This window comes from Monodon monoceros, unplaced genomic scaffold, assembly GCF_005190385.1.
Source record: "Monodon monoceros isolate NGI ecotype Baffin Bay Population unplaced genomic scaffold, NGI_Narwhal_1 Super_Scaffold_3, whole genome shotgun sequence".
In the NCBI taxonomy this organism is placed as follows: domain Eukaryota; kingdom Metazoa; phylum Chordata; class Mammalia; order Artiodactyla; family Monodontidae; genus Monodon; species Monodon monoceros.
In genome coordinates this window covers 32,373,481-32,393,621 of record NW_021703780.1, presented here as the reverse complement: position 1 = coordinate 32,393,621, position 20,141 = coordinate 32,373,481, and the positions used below count along the sequence as shown (strand labels likewise).

The 20,141-nt window shown below is 44.6% G+C and overlaps 2 protein-coding genes and 1 long non-coding RNA gene across 4 annotated transcripts in view; 2 read left to right on the top strand and 1 right to left on the bottom strand.

The window, feature by feature from the left end:
• BICRAL (BRD4 interacting chromatin remodeling complex associated protein like) overlaps positions 1-5,328 on the top strand; it is an 82,845-nt gene extending 77,517 nt beyond the window's left edge. For both annotated transcript variants that reach the window (XM_029243823.1, XM_029243824.1), the window contains exon 12: positions 1,500-5,328. In XM_029243823.1, coding sequence (XP_029099656.1) covers positions 1,500-2,287 — 788 coding nt within the window. In that variant the 3' untranslated portion in view covers positions 2,288-5,328. The remainder of the gene's footprint in view (positions 1-1,499) is intronic.
• Positions 5,329-11,030: 5,702 nt separating this feature from the next.
• RPL7L1 (ribosomal protein L7 like 1) lies at positions 11,031-16,099 on the top strand. Its single transcript, XM_029244288.1, has 7 exons — positions 11,031-11,280; positions 11,895-12,003; positions 12,687-12,850; positions 13,983-14,120; positions 14,793-14,902; positions 15,037-15,251; positions 15,674-16,099. Exons 1-6 carry the CDS (start codon positions 11,240-11,242, stop codon positions 15,243-15,245), a joined length of 771 nt encoding a protein of 256 aa, XP_029100121.1. The 5' UTR covers positions 11,031-11,239; the 3' UTR covers positions 15,246-15,251; positions 15,674-16,099.
• Positions 15,605-19,570, bottom strand: LOC114908052. The gene is made up of 2 exons (XR_003796841.1): positions 19,506-19,570; positions 15,605-16,555 (listed from the first exon to the last, which is right to left on the bottom strand). It is a non-coding gene; the product is annotated as an uncharacterized LOC114908052 (long non-coding RNA).
• Between the last annotated feature and the right edge of the window lie 571 nt (positions 19,571-20,141).

The window sequence follows — 20,141 nt, the reverse complement described above, 5'->3', positions numbered from 1 at the left end:
TCAATTTTTACCCATACTTTTACCAACCTAGAAAAGGAATGTTATTATTTCTCCAAGTTTTCTTCCAGTTATGGTTCCCATTTGCATACATCACTTATAGTTATAATCATATGTCATGTGCTAGATATGATTTTGTTATTCTAATTTTCTTCCATTTAACACATCAGAAGTTTTTATCCTGTTGCTATAGTCTTCAAAATAATATTTAATAAATTTTTAATATACTAATTCGATAATTTGGCTAATCCATTCCCCTCCTATTGGAATATTATTTTCCTCTGGCTTTACTTATATTTTTCTAACATCTTTTCTGATACTTAAATATTAAGGTTCAGCCTTGTGTTTGATGTGGCTTAAGAAATTTTCAAAGAGAATACATGATCCTTATACTCAGTGTAAAGGGAGAGTCCTAAAGAATTGCTGTATACCTAGGAGAATCCTCAAATCCTTCCAAAAAACAAGAGAATAATGTGAGATATATTTCTGCCCCTTTTTCTTAGAACCTGAAATCCCCTATTGCCACTGGGTGAATTGGGCTTTGGGGATAAACCCTCCTCTTTTGTCACAGCCTCTCAGGCCTGGTGTCACGCGGGCAGGGGCATGCTCCATTCTCCTCTGTATTGTACCTGCACAGTGTTTGTTGGGTGGAATCACCTTTTTTGATTTCAAGGCTGTATCCCTTAGATCTCATATTTTGAGATTTAGTGAACAAATTCACGTTTGTGGCTTTATAGTATCATCAAAGCTCTATTTCACTTTCATTACTTCCAGAGTGAACACTTTCTTTGCCCTTGCATAACAGCAACCTGCTTCCCTCCCTCCGTACCCCCCACCCCCTAAATCCTCACTAACACTTCTCTCGCCATCCTTGGCTCTTCAAGCCTGGCACAGGTCAGCACTCACCCTCAGGCCCGGTTCCCCCATACCCCACCGTCCTTCCAAGCAGATACCATTTAAGGTGCATGTTGATCGTTCGTTTTGTGTTCCTGGCAAAGTGCCACTAGTTATGCCAGGTCCCCTGCCACGTGTTTAGAGGGACTGAAGTGCCATCACCCACAGACAAGTAGTTGTGTCCTCCCCAGCCCCCCGCCAGAGCCTCCGTTCAGGGCCTTCTGCTCCAAGGAAGACACGAGGCTGATACTAGCATCTGATTTCTGTTTTCAGACTGTTTCAAAGCAGTCATTAATAAGAAACTGATCAAAAACTACAGTGAGAGACCAAGACAAAGTGGAGCCTTTTGCCCATTGGGTTTTCCCATTTGTCATCCAGCAGCTCCTTTCTCAAAGAGGTTTAAGCGCCTCTGGAAGCTGCAGCCCCGCAGCCTCAATTCCTTTTCAAGGACGCCCCTCAAGTACTGTGCTTCTGCACGTTCCTGGCCATGAACAGCTGACTCGGTGTGGTGGGGTAGGGTGGGGTGGGTTTGCACCTGACCCACTGAGGGGCCACTGTCTAGTCCTGTCTCATTCTTTCATTAATGTTCTTTTTGTTCCCATTTCCAGAGGGCTTTCAGGCTGATTTCTGTTGTTCCTTCAAACTTGATAAAGCTGCTCATGAGACACAGTTTGGCAGGAGTGACCAGCATGGCAGTAAAACAACCAGTTCTGTGCATCTGACAGCCAAGGCCCAGAGCAGAGACAGAGCCAAAGCAGGCGTGGCAGAACCAACGAATCATGACCAGTTTCATCTAGTGCCTAATCACATCGTGGTCTCCGCAGAAGGAAACATTGCTAAAAAAACCGAATGCCTCGGCAGAGCACTGAAATTTGACAAAATGGGCTCAGTTCAGTACCGGAGTGCGTCTGAAGAGAAAACCAGCCGGAAAGACTCCGTGAAAGGCAGTGAGTGCTCTCCCGGCCCTGAAGGGCACCGGAAGAACTCGTCCAGACCAGATCACGGTCCTGAGAGCAAACTCTCAAGCCTCCTAGTAGATTCGCACCTGGAGATGACGTGTAATAGCTCCTTCCAGGACAAGACTCTGCGGAATTCTCCAAAGAATGAAGTTTTACACACAGACATCGTGAAAGGGTCAGCCGAGCCCCAGCCTGATCTCCAGCTCACTAAGAGTTTAGAAACAACGTTTAAGAACATCTTGGAACTCAAAAAGGCGGGGCGGCAGCCCCAGAGTGACCCCACGGTTAGCGGCTCTGTTGAGTTAGATTTCCCCAACTTTTCTCCAATGGCTTCGCAGGAAAACTGCCTGGAAAAGTTCATCCCGGACCACAGTGAAGGCATTGTAGAAACTGACTCCATTTTAGAAGCAGCTGTAAATAGTATCCTAGAGTGTTAATAGCCACAGTCCTCCCCCACCTGCCCCCGAGACCCTGCCCCGGACAAGTTACATTCTTTCCTGGCAAAAGCAATGGAAATGGTCTCCTGTCTCCAGCCTGCTTGATCTTTCATCACAGCTTATTCTTTCTAATCTCAATCCCATTCTTTGTTTAAGAGCAATACTCGTCGTGGTTACAGGGAGATCCTTCAGTAAAACTGATCCTTGTTAGAAAGCAGTCTGATGGGCCCCACACATTTCAAGTGTTGTGAAAGTGCTTATGGTCATTTTTTCGTTTGTTTTTGTTTATCTGTTTTATTTTTTTTAAACACTGTAACTCAATGAGGTCACAGCACACTAGGCCCTGGGTAGAATTCTGACAATCATAAGTCATTTGAAAAGAACAGACTTATTAAAGGAAATCAAACAGGACTGATAGAAGATACTTTTTAAAGAAATCCCACTGCATCTCCAAATTTTGGCTTTGGGGGGGGTCTTGGGGTGTCATGGGCCGGGAGACCACATGGCTCTCCCCTTGGCCGCCTCTGAGCAGTTAGTCCTGGCTGCTCTGCCAGGACCCATGGCCCTGGCATGAGCACCTGTAGCGCACAAGCAGGGCTTCCTGTTCATCGTTCAAGTGCTTTTCTGATGCTCCCGGAGCAAAACCTCACCTCTTCAGCATATCCGCGTTGAGTTTCATCTAGGGAATACTTTGTTTTGAGTTGCGACAGCACGACTTGAGATAATCTCACCAGGCGAAATAAAAGAAAATGGAAACCAGTTAAGTGGCACAGTGTACAGGGGAGGCCGGGATAGAGCCATGAGGATTACAATATGTATATATGTAAAAGCATATATATGTTAACTATTGAGAAAAAACAAGGGTTTTGCGTTCTATAATTGGATCTAGGCAGCATACAATGTATGTTTTTGTTGGTTGCTGGGTTTTGTTGCATTTAACCTCTCTTTGCACCCCTCCCACAACAAATAGGCAAGCGTCAAAAGTATTTTCATTTGAAAACTATGTTGTAATTTTTCAGTTTAAACGTTAAGGGGACTTTGGCCTTGTTTCTGCTTCTTGTTGTCTGAGAACAGTAGTCACCCCTGGCAGCAATCATTACCAAAACACAGACAAACCAAAGGTAACCAGCCAGCCCACCACTGAGAGGAAAGATCTGAGACCCGGGATTCCCACTTGAGAGCCAAAGGACATTCCCTGCCATAGTTTGTGTTTGGCCCACGTTCATGTTCGTGAACGTGATTTATTGCTTTATTTATTTATATTTCTTTTCAGGGAGCTTTCCCCAGTTTCCTTTCTTGTATACCTGCCCCAGGTCATCCCGTTTCTGTTGACACTTTCATTCTCAGCGTCATTGTAACCATCAGTATCTCCTAGCATTGGGAAAGCTACATATGGTATTTTGTATGTACCCTCTTACATACATGTGTGCGTGTGTGTGTCTGGGCTGTTCAGATCCAGAGGTCATTTTGGCGACAGTGTGTACACGCTCACCCTCCCTGTTATGTGTACGGGCTCTCATTTATTCTGTCCATCTCTCTGGCTTTAGAGGTGCACCCACTGGTCTTCACTCTAACATGTTGCCAAGATCCGCTTCTGGCCATCCCCAGAATGGGGATGACCCCACTGTCATCATGTTGGGCATTTCTCTTCCAGGTTGGCCTGCAATGGAAAGGAAGGCTTCTGATTACTAGAAAACACAGTAACAGAAGACCTAGACTCTCCCTGCTCCTTAGTCCCCCAAACAAAGAAACCCTGTGAGACAGCCAGTCTTCACAAAAGCAAAATACCTTCTCCCCACTCCCACCCCTGAGCCAATAGAAATTGGAAAATCTGGGCCATTTTACGGTGACCATGTTTTCCTTATTTGTGCCAATGTCCAAGTTGCAGATTTCCCCTTCTTCCTGTATTGTAACATATTAGAAAGATAAGTTGGTATTGCCAGTCGGAACTTTCTGTTTGGGTAGCCCTGGGGTAACACCCTGCCCTGAACCCCATGATTTCATAGGCTCTTCTCTTAGGGCTCATGCTCCCCTAATTCCTAGCAAGACTTAAAGATGGTCCCTCCTGATCAAATTCTTCTCATTGTGGAAATTTATACCTAGAAGCCTTCACGGAGGCTACTAATGAGTTACACTAATTACTGAATCAGTGGAATGCTTAAGAGACAAGATAAGCTCCATGTACGTTTGTCACCTCTCTTTCTTCCCTACCCTGCCCTGCTACCCCAGTCCCAGCTTTTCGATATACCATCTTAAAGGGTTTTTTAAGCCTTGACACTTGTCTAGAAAACGAAGAGCCTGATTTACCAAAATGAAACTTGTAAATTTTTGTGTCCTTGTATGTAAGTTTACTTTTTATGGAGGAAAGATTCTAGATAATGACAAATGACGATTATGAAATGTATTTTACTCCTGTGATTAGGTCATAACTCGCATGTCGAGGCCCCTCTGGTGGAGGGTGAGATCTCAGCCTCGGATGGCCAACATTCAGTTGTTCAGATTCATTAGTCAAAGTTAAGTTTTAGAGCTACTCATACTCAGTAACAAAAATCATTTTCTTTTCTTTTTTTTTTTTCTGTTGTGGAAAAGTGTGAATTTGTTATTAAGCATTTGATTTTCTGTGTCCTTAAGTACTGCCTAAAGATAAAGCAAATTTTAAACTGGCAATTACGAAAAAGAACTATTTTAGCGCTGAAGAATTTAGCAGACTTTGTTAGATTAGGGAGGCCTTACAGACTGACTTGACTTAAAGAGGACGCGTCACTCACTGTCAGTGTGGTGTGGGCTTTATTTGCTTAAATACCTTCATTTGTATAGTATGTCTCACTTGAAATTGCTTTGTATACATTTTGTAAAAATATTTATAAAATGTTTTGTAAAAAAAAAGTATAACAAATTGCAGTTTATTTTGTTATGTTGGATAAATACTGTTAAAAGAAACCAGTCAGTAACTATATTGTTAATCCATGGTTAGGAAATGTTTAGTTGGAGATTACAAAATGAAACAACCATTGCAATACAGCCAAAGATTTGGGAAAATGTGCAACTGTGATTGTCTTGATTTTGCAAAGAGGAATGGCTGCTTTTCCCAGAAGAAAAGGGTAAGTAAATGTCCAGTGGGAGTTCTGTCATTAAATACCATTACCAAAGAATACCCCTGCCAGTGAGGGGGGTAGGATTTTAACTGATCAGCCTTTCTAAATTACAAGTTAAACAAAATTGGTCAAGGAGAAAGTTTAGTCATGAACATCTCCGCCCTCCCTCCCTGCTCCCCTCACATGGGCCCTTAACTGAGGAAGGAAAAATGAGGTCATTTAAAAGTTAGATAAATGTGCCTCAATCTGCAGGAATTTTTCTTTAATCGTTACATTTCTTTTGTTTCTGCAGGAACGAGAAGGCTAAGGGATAGGTAAGAAATGAAAAAAATAAAAAACTATTTTACATAAAACTTGTTCCAGAATTAACATGTTTCTCTTTGGATTCACACGTTTGACCAAATTGTAACCTTATCTGTAAAATCAGCCCCACTGAGCCCATTTGAGTTCCTGCCCTCACAAGTGTGACTCTACCCAAATTGTTAGGGAAACTAACAGAGGGGTAACTTCCTGGGGTAAGGGTATAAGACTCCTTAAATTTTCCTTCGGGGCCTAGAATTTATACTTAGACTCCCTACTTTATTTTATTTTATTTTAATTTTTATTTATTTATTTATTTTTTAGGCTCCCTACTTTATGGTTTAATTGCTCTCCACCACCACCAATAGGTAGTAGCAGTCAGGATATCAAGATTCTTCAGTAAACAATACATAAAGTGGAAGTTGTCCTCATATAACTAACAGAAGTTAGAATAATTATGGCTAGAATAATTACATCAGTGGATGGATCCCTTAATGACTTTCACAGTGGTGTCCTGCTGTCAAGCTTCTCTCCTTGCTAAGGACAAATGTGTGTCCAACATGACGCACCTCTTCAGGTGTCTTGCCCCTCTTCAGGCCATTTGCAATGGGTGTGCCCCATGAATAAAGAGTTAGAAGGATAATCTGGCTGCTCGGATCGGAGTCTGTGTGTTCCGCAGAGGCACGCCCAGAGGAAAGACCAGGCACCTTCTCCTAGGATGGTTAAAGCCCTCAGGCCTGTGTACAGGAGGCCATGTCCCAGGAGAGGGGCCCTAGCACTGCCTGGTGTGGAGAGAGTAGCCAGGGTTTTACTGGGGGGGAAGGAATGGGAAAAGAAAGAAACTCCAGTGTCTGGGGGCACTGGAACAGCATTGCTCAGGCAGGACTCGAGCTCTGCTGTCCTCAGGAGGGCTGAGCCCTGGATCTGGGCTCTGGCTCTTCTTCAGCCTTTGTGCTCTGAGCCGGAGGATTCCTGGGTGTCTGGCATTAAGCACTAAACTATTGAGCAGTTTACAGGCGTTGTGCTAGACACTAGGAGTCTACAGATCATTCAGGTATGATTTCTCCTCTCAGCTCAGTCTAGAGAGGAAACAAGCACATAACTAACTACATTTCAAGAGAGAAGAAACTGGGGCTAAAATTCTTCCAGATTGCCAGTTGGTAGAGAGCTGTGACCTATATTCCCGTGCCCCGCTTATTTCCATGGTTCTTAGTGAAATTTCCTGAGGTATGTTTGAGAAAAAAAAAGTATGACACTTTTCGCAGGAATGAAGATAGAGGAATTTTATAGTGTTAACTACGTGGAGAAAACTGGTTCAGCGGACACACGAATTGTAGAAGCACATTTGCAGTGTAAAGTGGATTCTGTAATGTAAACAGCCTGTATGTACACCGCTGCAGGTAAAAGGCCTGTATGAGTCCCTCATCTATATTCCATTTAGGCATGTGCTGGAGCCTGGCCTTTGAAAACACTTTCAAAGGTGAGATCCTTAGGGAAAAATCGTGTCTGTGAAGGTCAGGGAAAGCAGTACAATGGGGGGTGGGAGGCGGGCGGGCGCAGAAGGTGCCTTTGGCAGCAGAATCTGGAAACAGGTCCCAGGACTTCACCTAACCCATCATCAGACACCTCTGTGCAAGTTACTCTGAGCCTCAGCGTCCTTGCAGATAAACTAGGAAGACTTGTCCCGACCCGCTACTTCTTAGGGTGTAAAGTGAAGTCTTACTGAAGAAGTGTGGCAGGTAGGAAAAGCTAATGTTCCATTATCCCAGAAATAATTGAGAAGAGGTTTGGGTTTTTTCCGTTTTGCATTTATTCTTACCTACTGCACACTGTCTCCTTCCTACCCTAGCTCTCCTGTGTCTACCCTCGACTCTCAGAAGGCTGCTGCCCTCCAGCTGTTCTCTCCTCTTCCTTCTCACTTTTGCTCCCTTTGCTCGTTTTGCATCAGGATCAAAAGCTGTTGTCCATGTTGTCTTCCCTGACTCCAGGCTCATCTGGCTGCTCTTCCCACTTGCCTGCTGGTAACCCACGTCACTCTCTGAGGAAGCAACAAGGAAAACTTGAAGCAAAACGAAGTCAACTGCAAGAAGGGTCATAATCCAAGAAAGAGGTTTGGGGCAGATGGGAAATTGCAAATTGAGCCCCCTTTTGGGTGTGTGGGGTGTGGTGGTTTTGCCTTACCGAGAAGGCATGGATTCCAAATAATCCCCAAATGCAGACAATACTGAAATAACTTATTGTGGGATATGTTAGGAAAGGGATCCTGGAGTCAATTCAAAGAACCACAGAATGTTGGTCCTGAAAGGAGTCTTTAAAAAAAAAGTATAGTCAAGTGGTTTCTAAAACAGGCAAATCACAAGAACCTAATTACCCAGAGAGCGCTTTCTTAAACTAATACGTAAGTGATAAACAAAGGCAAAGCACAACTGTAAGTCTTCCTCCCATTCCAGGCCCCACGCCCATTTCCCCAAAATAACCCCCATCAACTCTTTCTTGTACATCCTTCCAAAACTGTTATATACAAGTACACCTATAGCCAAGAAACAAAAACAACAAAACAACTGGGAACCACTCTCTTAACACCCTATTCTCTTCTGTATCTTGCGTTTTCAAATGTAACCAAATATCTGGGAGTTTTATAGTCAGGATTCTTTGGTTTTAAGCATCAGAAACCAGTCTGCTTGGTTAACCAGCATAAAGGAGTTCTATAGGAAGGATAAAAATTAAAGGGAAGATTGAAGAACTTAAAGGCTTGAGAGGGACTTCCCTGGTGGTCCAGTGGGTAAGACTCCAAGCTCCCAATGCAGGGTACCCGGGTTTGATCCCTGGTTAGGGAACTAGATCCCGCATGCATGCTGCAGCTAAAGATCCCACATGCCACAACAAAGATCCTGCGTGCCACATCTAAGACCCAGCACAGCCTAAATAAATAAATAAATATTTTTTTAAAAAGGGCTTGAGAAAGATAGGAATAAGAAAACTCCAAGAGGTCTTACTAGGTGGAAATCCTTAAAAGTCTCCTCCTTTGGGCTTCCCTGGTGGCGCAGTAGTTGAGGGTCCGCCTGCCGATGCAGGGGACACACGTTCATGCCCCAGTGCAGGAAGATCCCCCATGCCACGGAGCTGCTGGGCCCGTGAGCCATGGCCGCTGAGCCTGCGCGTCCGGAGCCTGTGCCCCGCAACGGGAGAGGCCACAACAGTGAGAGGCCCGCGTACCGCAAAAAAAAACCAAAAAGTCTCCTCCTCTTCTTCCATCATCACTCTGCTGAAGATTCAAAACCTGGAAGAGAGGGTCTTATGGAGAAGTGGGAGGAGTTGAAAAGATCTTCCAAAGACCCCTTCAGTTTATGTATTTATTGGGAGGGCAAGTGTGTTTGGATTAGATACCCCACCCTCCAAAGACTATTCAATGAGGGATCGATCGGTCCAAAAGAGAAATGGATGGATGTCTGTGGGCAAAAAAATAAAAAATACTCCCCATCGAGATTTCGGGACACAAAGACCTACCTCACTGCGTATAATTGCATAGTCTTCCATAAATTTTTTAACCATTCCCTAATGATGGACAACTGAAATGGTCAAGAAAAAAGAGAACAGAGGCCTATGAGGACAGGCTAAAAAGAATAAGATTCTTGAGGCTGTAAATGGCCCTGCCCCATTCTCATTCAGGAATGTCAGTTAAAAATCTCATGTCTTGCCCAGGGCCCAGGGCATATGCTCAATGGTCAGTAAACATGTTTTCAGTTAGTGAACATGTTTGGGTTCAGGAGGACTCCGTCTCTTTTTTCTCTGGATCAGTCTAGTGGAACGATGGCTTTCACACTGAGAATAAGTGCTCTTCTAGCACCATCTGCTGGCATTGGAAAGCCTTTCCTGAATCCCTGCCTCCGAGTCTTTCAGCCAGGAGTATTGTATTGTTAATACCTCTGAAATACCTTCAGTAGCACAGAAGCTACTTTTTATCTGTAGACAGGGAAGTTACAAAATGTTTACTTTTTTTGTTTCTTGTTTACTATTTAATGGACACTTTACAGTTTGCCTACCTTTTTTTTTCCTTTCCACAAAGTAAGACACGTGGTGAGGTGCTGAAAGAGCGAGTAAAAATGAGGCTCACGCCATAGCCTGTGACTGAAGACTATGTACCTTTGACATTTATTCATCAGCTACTGAGCTCTGCGCAAGGTACTGTCTTTCTGGTTGAACTAATTACATAGCACATACCAATACGATGCCTTCAGCTTAAGATGGTTAACCAGCCCCTGCAGGTGCCCATTGTTGTCAGAGGTGCTGTAGAAGATTCAGAGAAGTATGTGACAAGTTCTCAGCCTCCAGAGAAGCCAGTCTAATCAGGAAAAACAAGCCAAACAATACAGGATAAAGTCTGTGGATATGCCTGTAAGCACTGTCAAAATATGACATTGCCTTAGACCTTAAGAGAAATATACATACTGTGCTAGACATTTGGCAATGCCTGGAAACATTTTTGTTGTCACCACTGGGGTGGGGATGCTACTGGCATGCAGTGGGTAGAAGCCTGGGATGCCGCTAAACATCCTACAATGCACAGGACAGCCTCCGTTACAAAGAATTATCTCGCCCCAAATGCCAATAGTGCCGAGACTGAAAAACCTGTGCTAGACTCTTAGGATCAGTGATGAGCAAGGCAGGCATGATCTCTGCTCTCCTAGTATCGTGGCGAAGAAATGTTAAAAATATAACAACTTGCTGAAGGAATTCATTAGGATAGAGCCTACTCAAGAACTCTGCTGGTCACAGACGTGAAGTATCCCCATCACTTTGAAGCATGTTTAAAGTGCAGAATAGCGACCCCCGCCCCCTCCTGAATAAAATGCGTTTTAACAAGACTCTCAGGTTACTCCTATGCACATTAATGCTTGAGACGCGCCTGCTCTAAAGGTTTCAGAAAAACACAGGACGGGACTTTTCATTGTTTTATGAAGACCGGGAAAGAAGGAAGCATATGGCATATACGCCTAAGGCTATAGCAAGATCCATCATTATGTCAATTTAATGGGTAAAGGAAACTAAGGGACAGAGGGATTAAAGAACTTGCTCAGGGACCCACTGACGGAGCCAGGCCGACAGAATCAGAGTTGCCTTTTTTCACCGTCCTAAGTAGTCCATACACAGCGCCACCCACACACGAGAGCCAAAACCATAGCCCCAGCTCTCCCCACCCAGAAAAGGAAACGTGCAGCCCAGCGAGCGGAAATTGGAGGAGCAGCTCCCACCCCCCACCGGAAGTCGGTGCATTGTGGGAAGCGTTTCGTTGTTTGTTTACACTGTGGCCTCCAGCATTATGAGAGTACAGCTGGAATAAAAAAGGCTGTGTTTTGAAGATAACACGGCTCTAAAAAGCTTCGAAGCGGTGCGAAGGAAGCCTTGTGCAACTTTTGGCGGGAATCGGGGTTAGCAAAACCTCAGCTGTTCACTGCCGCTGAAACGGCCCGGACCGCCCCTCCGTGGGCTAGAGTAGACGTCTCTATGGTCGAGTAAACAGAGACGTTTCTCTCTTCCCCACGCGGTGGGGCTGCGCATGAGCAGTAGCCGCAGAGTTGGAAAGATGGCGGAGGAAGAGTAAGTTTGGGGAGCTGTGAGCCTCTGGCTTGGCGTCTCGAGCATCCGGTACCATCCACAGTGTTTATTTCTCGGTGGCGGAAAATAAGGATAATTGTGGACTGAAGGGAGAGAATAGGAAAGGTTCCAGATTACAGAGGGAGGAGTAAGGAGCCGTAGGGGTTGGGTGGGTGGGTGGGCGGGCGGAGGGGGCTGCAGTCGAGTTCGGGTTACCTCAAGGGGAGAGGATTGACATTTAGGCAGCGGGGCTGGAGAGTGGGTTACTCCAGCCTGGCTTAAGTGTTACCCCTACAGATGGGTCTGCACCCGTCCCACCCCCACGGGGCCGAATCTCATCGCTGATGGTGTCTGTAAAGCTGTGGCAGTAAAAGCTCTGTTGACGTATATGAGGACTAGTGGTTAAGGGGTTCATGACTTTTTAAAACGTTTTGGAGACGAGGGAATGTGAGAGGTCCATTTTGAAGACTGGAGCCAGGAAACCACAGATTTCAGAGGCGCCTCAGTCCTTAGTAATTTGAAGACAGTAATGTTAACCGAAGCCCAGGATATCTTTCGGAAATCCATTGAAGATTTGTTTACTTAATACTATCGTTCGTCTTCATTTTCTGTGTCAGGCCAAGAAAAAAGATCCCTTTGGTTCCAGAAAATCTCCTGAAAAAGAGGAAGGCTTATCAGGCCCTGAAAGCCACCCAGGCGAAGCAGGCGCTTTTGCAAAGGAAGGAGGTAATGGTGGGGAACCAGGTGGAGGAAATTAGAATTTGTATTTGATGAGTTTTATCCAGCATGTGTTGAACTAGATTTGGTACTGACAGTCTCTTCTCCCATCGGTTGGATTATACAAGGTATAGGGTTCTTGTCTTTGCTTAGCAAATATGTATCACTTTCAGCGAACAAAATACTGGCATAAAGTTGTTAAGGAAAAAGTGAATGGAGAGTTCCAGGTTCATACCAAGTGACTTGAGAGACCAAACATGCGTGTGTACCTGAAGGAAAACCTTTTTAATATACCAAACGATTTTTGCTATTTGCTAAATGTTTCTGGAGAAATACGTATTTTGGAGGCAGGTAACAAAAGAAGTGTGAGCTTTATGATGTCTAACATAGTGTTAGGTTCCATAAACACTTGCTGGTAAACATTGGCTGACAGCATGTAAATTAATTGGGTTTTTGTTTATTTAGCAGGGACTTTTCCCAATAAGTTCCCAAGTTTTCTCAACAACACCTTCACTCGGGTATTTTGGTTTTCCCACTATATAAGAATAGTGGGGATATAAGAGGATGTTTGTCTGCGCCCCTTTCCAGAACATAGGGGGAAATAAGCTTTATCAGTAGTGACTAATGAATTACTGTTGTGGAAGTAAAGATGACTAGAGGCATAAAATGGTGATGGTTTGCCTTCTCTGTAGCAGAGGAAAGGAAAAGAGATCAAGTTTAAGCGACTAGAATGGTTCCTACATGATTCCTGGCGGCAACTCCGTGACAAGGTGCGACTCAGACGACTAGAAGTGAAACCTCATGGCTTGGAAGTGCCAGATAAACATTCCTTGGCCTTTGTTTTACGCATCGAAAGGTAGGGAACTTGGTGGATTTCATGAGGCTGGGGCAAACTATTGGTTCAGCTTTAGGCCCTTTTTAGGGAGATGAGATAGTAGGCCTTAAGCCATTAATGCAAGTTATGCTAGGAATTCAGGGTTGAGCAAAACATAGATTTTGTCTTCAAGATTAGGGAGACTGAGCTTAAGCAAACAGACATGAGAATACACTGACTGCTTTGAGGGTAAAGTGTTGGATGTCGGGACAAGGGGCCCTTGGTGTGGTGTGTCATGGTTTGGGACACTGGGAAGCAGGATCTTGAAGGTGAGACCTACAAACATGAAAGGGTTGGGAGAAGGCTTTCCAGGCACAGATGGAAAAAGTCCTGAAGTGGGGGATCAAGGCATCTTCTAGGAACTGAACCAGGGTCGAGTGGATGGAGTATATTCAGTGCTGGGGAGAGTACAGAAAGCTTTTTCCACGTTTAGTGATAACTTACCTATTCCTATCAGCACATACAGCTCTGCCTCTGTTTCCCTACCCAGTCACCCAAATCAGTAACCTGTGGGTTTTAAATATGTATGAGTCTCCTACCACTGCCATAATCTCTTTCCTGGACTATCACGTCAGCTTTCTAGCTGGGTTTCCCGGACTCTGGTGTCATGCACTATTTTGTTTTATATGCTCCCTCAGTGATGGACAAACAAATCTGATCATGTCTCCTTTATTTAAAATCTTCCATAGTTTGGTTTTTTCTGGGTTTTTTTTTTTTTTTTTTGGCCCTGCTGCGTGGTTTGTAGGATCTTAGTTCCCCCGACCAGGACTGAACCCAGACCCTCAGCAGTGAGAGCTGGGAGTCCTAACCACTGGACCACCAGGGAAGTCCTTAAAATCTTCCATAGCTTTTAATGCTCACAGAAGCAAGCCTGGCTTCCTCAGCTTGATGTGTTCAACCCACACACACACAAATTCAGGGACCATTTCTGTTCCCTTAGCACCTCAGGTATTGCTCCACATAGCATGGAAATGATCTGGTTACATAGCTGCTTACCATTCAGTTGCACTTTGTAAGTCACGGTCTGTGTCCTACCCTCTGGGTGCCCAGTAGTGGCAGACATTTCATGGGTGCTTGCTGGACAGAGCCCGACTTGCTCTGGTGTTCATTTCAGGATTAATGGGGTGAGTTTACTGGTGCAGAGGACCATTGCAAGACTTCGCCTGAGTAAGATTTTCAGTGGTGTCTTTATGCAAGTAACTCCTCAAACCATAAAAACGCTTCGTATAGTGGAACCTTATGTGACCTGGGGGTGAGTATGGATTTTTGTGTGAATTCACGTTTGAGAAGGTTGAGAACATTGGGAGGCACAGGGTACTGTCCTCCAGTGCTCATGTTGCCATGTCCAGGGGACATTTTGCTGCGACCACAGTCACCAGGAATCAGCTGCCAGCCTTGAGAGTCTCAGAACACGGGGCGGGTAGAGCGGGGGTTCCCAGAGCGGCTGACAATGGCCTGAACAGGGCTGTGGCAGGGCTTGCTCAGCTGTATAGGCTAAGGCTGAGTAAGACGAGTAGAGGACAGATTAATTCTTGGAATCTTGAAGCAGGGCTAGGTAGTATTCCTTCAAACAGTAAAACCCAAAAAAGCCTTGGATTTCATTTCAAACTCTTGATTAGGGTCACTTAAGGCCAAAGTCCTAGACGATAAGCCAGGACGTATTTTGCCTGGAAAATAAATACCTTTATTTGGTGAGCATTTGTATGCATAAATTTTAATTTCTAATTACGTAGGGCCGCTTGGGTTTTTCACCTCCTTCAGGTGAATTTCCGAGCATCCCAGCTGCAGCATGTTGCAGGACACTTTGGGGAGGGGGCTTGGTAGACTCCTAAGCCAGGCTGCTGGACTGTGTGGCCAGTTAATACAGTGTACCTGGTGGCCGTGGGGAGGTGGCTGAGGTGGTATTTTACTCTGCCACACATAGATTTCCAAATCTGAAGTCAGTTCGGGAACTCATCTTGAAACGTGGACAAGCCAAGGTCAAGAATAAAATCATCCCTTTGACAGACAACACAGTGATTGAGGAGCACCTGGGTAAGTGAACACCTTAGGAGTCGGAGCAGAAAGTCCCAAGAACCTGCCAGAGTGCCGAGCTCTGGCATATAAGAGCCTCACTGTGTGTGCTGGGAAAATGTTGAATAAAGGAATCTGAACCTTATGTTTCTTAGGGAAGTTTGGTGTCATTTGCTTGGAAGACCTCATTCACGAAATTGCCTTTCCGGGGAAGAATTTTCAGGTGATCTCAGGGTTCTTGCGCCCTTTCCAACTCTCAGTAGCCCGTCACGCTACCAAGAATAGAGTGGGCTTCCTCAAGGAAGTGGGCTCACCTGGCTATCGAGGTGAACGCATCAATCAGCTCATCCGGCAGCTGAACTAAACCCAGGTAAGGCAGGGCTGAAAACTGCCCTTGGGCTGACTTTGGATGGGCTAGGCCTTGCCTCTTAAAAGATCTTTTTGCATTTACGAATGTATGAGAATAACTCAGGGTAGGGGAGCTGGTATTCCCAAGTCTAATGGATGGAGATACTTGGAACAGTGAATGCCTGGTTAGGGCATGGGGTTTTGTGTACCCCAAGAGTTACAGGATAGAAAACACTGACTAACCAAAAAACCTTCTGTGTTGCTGTGGTCATTTAGCTGGAGGTGGAGAGAGAATAATATTGAAAACTAATTTCAAAAAGGACCTGAAGATCTAAATCATCACTTGTTGAAGGAATGTTAATTCTTTGAAATTGCTCTTTATTGTGATTACTCTTAGGTGCCACGTTGCATTTGAATTAATGAAGTTGTGTTTTTCTTCCTCAGCATATCTGAAAGCACAGTGCATTGGAAGCATGTGTTTTTGTTTTATGGAATTGTTACCCAGTATCTTCAAGCAAGATTATTTTCTGCTGTATCTTCAGAAACTGGAGGGGAAGGGTCAGGGAAAAGATGGTGATGTTCAGGGCAGGCACTTTTCATCCCACGTCAGTTCCAAGAAAAAGTTCCTGTGTGTTTTCTGCAAAGACCACCGTCCACCTCTGAAACCAGCAAAGGACTTGTGCCATGGAGGAGGGAGTCCTGTTTTATCACACCTATCCTGGGATTTAATGTTGGTGAACGAACAAATACCCACATATGAATACAAGACAGCAGTGGACCAGGCCCAGGGGCATATTGAACCTGGGGTATCCAAGGGCCTTGTTTTAGAAAGAACTTGAAATACGATTAGAAAGAAACGCAGAAAAACAATGCCCTGTTGTCTGCTGTGAGTCTGTGTTCTAACTTCCATGACGGCTTAGTGAGCTCTCCGACTGGCTGGCTCTGGGTGTATCTGGTAGCTTCCTTATTATCATCTTTCCAGCTGGCTTAGTGCTTTTCTCTAGCTCAGGATTTTAACTGACTCTTGGATCTATGCGAAGGGAAGGACCCTTTCCCCAGGAAAACATGCATACACTCCACAGTTTTTTTCTTGGAAGTTTAGGGTGTTGGTAGATCTTTCTCAGGGACCCAGGCACCTTATGTGAAGAAGTCCTGCACTACCAGGATTGGTCACATGGGCTCTGACCTTGCTAGTGTCCTCTGGTTCTGTGCCCTATGGAAGACCAAGGCTTACCAAGGTGGCTTTTTTCCCTTCAAGCCAGTGGGTGTTTCCTATTAAGAACATGGTGGTAGATTGCTGAGCCCCTGTGCCTTTAATCAGTTGATCTAAAAAAGAAACAGAAAATTTTATTCGAGCCAAATTTGAGGATTATAACCCAGGAGGAGCATCTCACAAAGCCCTGAGAACTGTTCTGCCCATTAGAAGTCAAGACACAGTTGTATAAGCTTTTTGAGACAGAGGAGGGTTGTACATCAAATGACATACAATTGACAATTTACATAATCCAGACCTGAGCACCATGTGACCCCTTATCAAGAAGGAATTTTACCCTTAAGGAATTGTCTTAAGAGAACGTTTCTCTTTATGGTTGAGTGGAAATTTCTGCTGATGGGGAAGGTTTGGTCAATGCATTAACGCAGATAACACAGTGCACAGTGGTGGGAGAGAGGAGGCCAAAGGGCACAGATTTTTCGTTTAAATTTTTCTTGTCTTGCCATAAAATACGTATCTTACAGTTTGCCCCTGTTGATCATTAATCTTTTGACAGAAAGCATTAGGTGACCAAATGTTTGGTCCCTCAAAGCTAGGGGGCTGCTTGCCTGCCTCAGTGTCCATCATGTCCCTTGATGCTGGGTCCTAGTAGCCCGGTTCTCTCTTTTAGAGGGTTATACTGGCAGAATATTTGTCAAGGATTGACAGCCAATTCCAAGTTGTCCAAAAAGGTACTTAAGCCAGTTTTCCTTGCATGTACATTGTGTATGTCCATAATTTTATAGAAAACTATAGATGTGACCTATAGTTCCAAGTCATTCAAACATCATTATCTTAGTAGGAGCAAATGACACAGTGTGAAAGGCAAGAAACTATCACCTTGTAAGTTCCACAAACTCATTTAAATTGGTAGGAGGAGGAACAATGTTGTTAGCAAAAGTTCAAGCCAAAATTCTGGACCAAACCATTTTCGTAGTATCAATATTTCAGAGCAAAAGTTTGACTCTTCATGGGTCATGAGGTGAATTAAATATCACGGCCAAATGGTAGTACCATTGGAAAACTGATAGAAACCAGTGTGCCTGCACTAAAGGCAGACTGACAGCTTGGCAGGAACTATTTCCAAGGCTGCCTGTAAGTAAGTGACCAAGGGAAACCAATTGTGAATCTCCCTGCTGGGGAGAGCCAAGGTCATAAACTTGTTCCATAAATCCACTGGTTCCCGTTAGGAGCTACCTGATATTCAACATCTAATATAAAGGATTATTTATGGCCAGAACAGGCAGCATTAATTAGCTGGGTAAAAGGGGTCTCACTGGGCTTCCCTGGTGATGCAATGGTTAAGAATCTGCCTGCCAGGGCTTCTCTGGTGGCGCAGTGGTTAAGAATCTGCCTGCCAATGCAGGGGACTCGGGTTCGAGCCCTGGTCCAGGAAGATCCCACATGCCGTGGAGCAACTAAGCCCACGCACCACCGCGCGTAGCAACGAAGACCCAACGCAGCCAAAAATAAATAAGTAAATTTTTTAAAAAAAACAAAAGCGAGCTTCAGTTCATTCAGGAGAGGCCTGATACGTTCCCTTCCAACACGGCTGCAAGGAGTCTTTTTTTTTTTTTTTTTGGCTGTACGTGGACCTCTCACTTTTGTGGCCTCTCCCGTTGCGGAGCACAGGCTCCCGACGCGCAGGCTCAGCGGCCATGGTTCATGGGCCCAGCCGCTCCGCGGCATGTGGGATCCTCCCGGACCAGGGCACGAACCCGTGTCCCCTGCATCGGCAGGCAGACTCTCAACCACTGCGCCACCAGGGAAGCCCAAGGAGTCCTTTATCTGATGTCTTTTCCAATATGAATAATGTCCTGGTTGCAGGTCATGGTGGATCTGATCTTCATCCAAAGTTAGAGTACTGTGATAGCCTTCAGAAACAGTGTCCTTTTAATTAAACTTTGCAAGGAGCTATCTGAGAAGTGAGTCTTAGCCAGTAAATGCCTGAATTAACAAAACTAGAATATTCACTGAAACATAATCTTTTTCTTTCTAAAGTTAACCTCATTTCTACCAAATATCTGGTTAACTGACCATACAGCTAGCTATAAATGACAAAAGACTTTTAAGAGTCAAGGTTAAAGAACTTGATTACAATGCAATTGAAAAGAAACTTGGTTACTGCTGTGACATACACTAAAATTATGACTGATATCACTTACCAGGACATACCAGAATTTTGGGAGTTCCACTTAATTTCTAGAATGTATATATTAATAATGTTTACACATATAACATAAACTAAAGTTTTATCACCATCTATGTAACTGCTCCCCATTTAACATACCAAGTAAGCCTAATCAGTTTAATATTCCTCTCTCTGAGATGGAGAGAAAACAAATATTTTGAGGTGCTCCAGGGACCCTTTGGAAAACCTCGAAGTTAGAGGTCAAATGACCTTCATTTAGTATTTGATCTTTGGAAAGTTTGTCAAAAATATCAAAAAGTTATGGGCTTCCCTGGTGGCGCGGTGGTTGAGAGTCCGCCTGCCGATGCTGGGGACACGGGTTTGTGCCCCGGTCCGGGAGGATCCCACATGCCTCGGAGCGGCTAGGCCCGTGAGCCATGGCCGCTGAGCCTGCGCGTCCAGAGCCTGTGCCCCGCAACGGGAGAGGCCACAACAGTGAGAGGCCCGCGTACCGCAAAAAAAAAAAAAAAAAAATCAAAAAGTTTTAAAACACTTGGTCAAATAGAATCACAGGTCACTGTGAAACAATACCAATTCACTTAACCAGCGTGACGATAAAAGTTCTCAATAGCAGGGAATTTCCTGGTGGTTCAGTGGTTAAGACTCGGTGCGCACACTGCCAGGGCCCCAGGTTCGATCCCTGGTCGGGGAACTAAAATCCCATGAGCCAAAATCATGGCCAAAAAAATAAAAAACTTAAAAAAAATATCTCAATGGCAAATACAGATCACTTAAACACAAAGAAACTCACAATCTATTACCAAAATCAGTTCAATATTTTAAGAAAACTTTGTCCTCTTAGAGGACCAAATTCAGGTTTTATACTACTTTACCTTTAAAACATTTCCTTGGGCTTCCCTGGTGGCGCAGTGGTTGAGAGTCCGCCTGCCGATGCAGGGGACACAGGTTCGTGCCCCGGTCCGGGAAGATCCCACGTGCCGCGGAGCGGCTGGGCCTGTGAGCCATGGCCGCTGGGCCTGTGTGTCCGGAGCCTGTGCTCCGCAACGGGAGAGGCCACAACAGTGAGAGGCCCGCGTACCGCAAAAAAAAAAACAAAAAAACAGTTCCTTAATTAAGTTCAATCTTATCTCAGCCAATTTTGACCATGCACAAAACTCTCAGTGTTCTTTTTCCACAAACTTTCCACAACTTTCTGTATCTATTCAGAAACAACCAGCTCTAGGACAAAACCTTTTTTCCTTTAACAAAATGCATTTTCAATCCTCATACCTTCTTTGCTGAAAACACACATCCTACTTCCTTGCATACTGAAATGTTTCCCTTATAATTCTTAAACTTAAAACCTTAATTTTTCTCTGGAATTCCCTGGTGGTCCAGTGGTTAGGACTCCGAGCTTCCACTGCAGGGGGCACGAGTTCGATCCCTGGTCAGGGAACTAGATCCTGCATGCCGCACATGGCACAGCCAAAAAAAATAAATAAAAATGCTGTTTGTCATATCAGCATTTC

What these genes read in the sequence shown, in the direction of transcription:
- RPL7L1 (XM_029244288.1), top strand. Translation starts at nt 11,240, where the DNA reads ATGAGCAGTAGCCGCAGAGTTGGAAAGATGGCGGAGGAAGA. An exon ending in TTTGTTTTACGCATCGAAAG is followed by an intron (nt 12,851 to 13,982) that starts GTAGGGAACTTG and finishes TGTTCATTTCAG; the next exon opens with GATTAATGGGGTGAGTTTAC. An exon ending in AGTGATTGAGGAGCACCTGG is followed by an intron (nt 14,903 to 15,036) that starts GTAAGTGAACAC and finishes TATGTTTCTTAG; the next exon opens with GGAAGTTTGGTGTCATTTGC.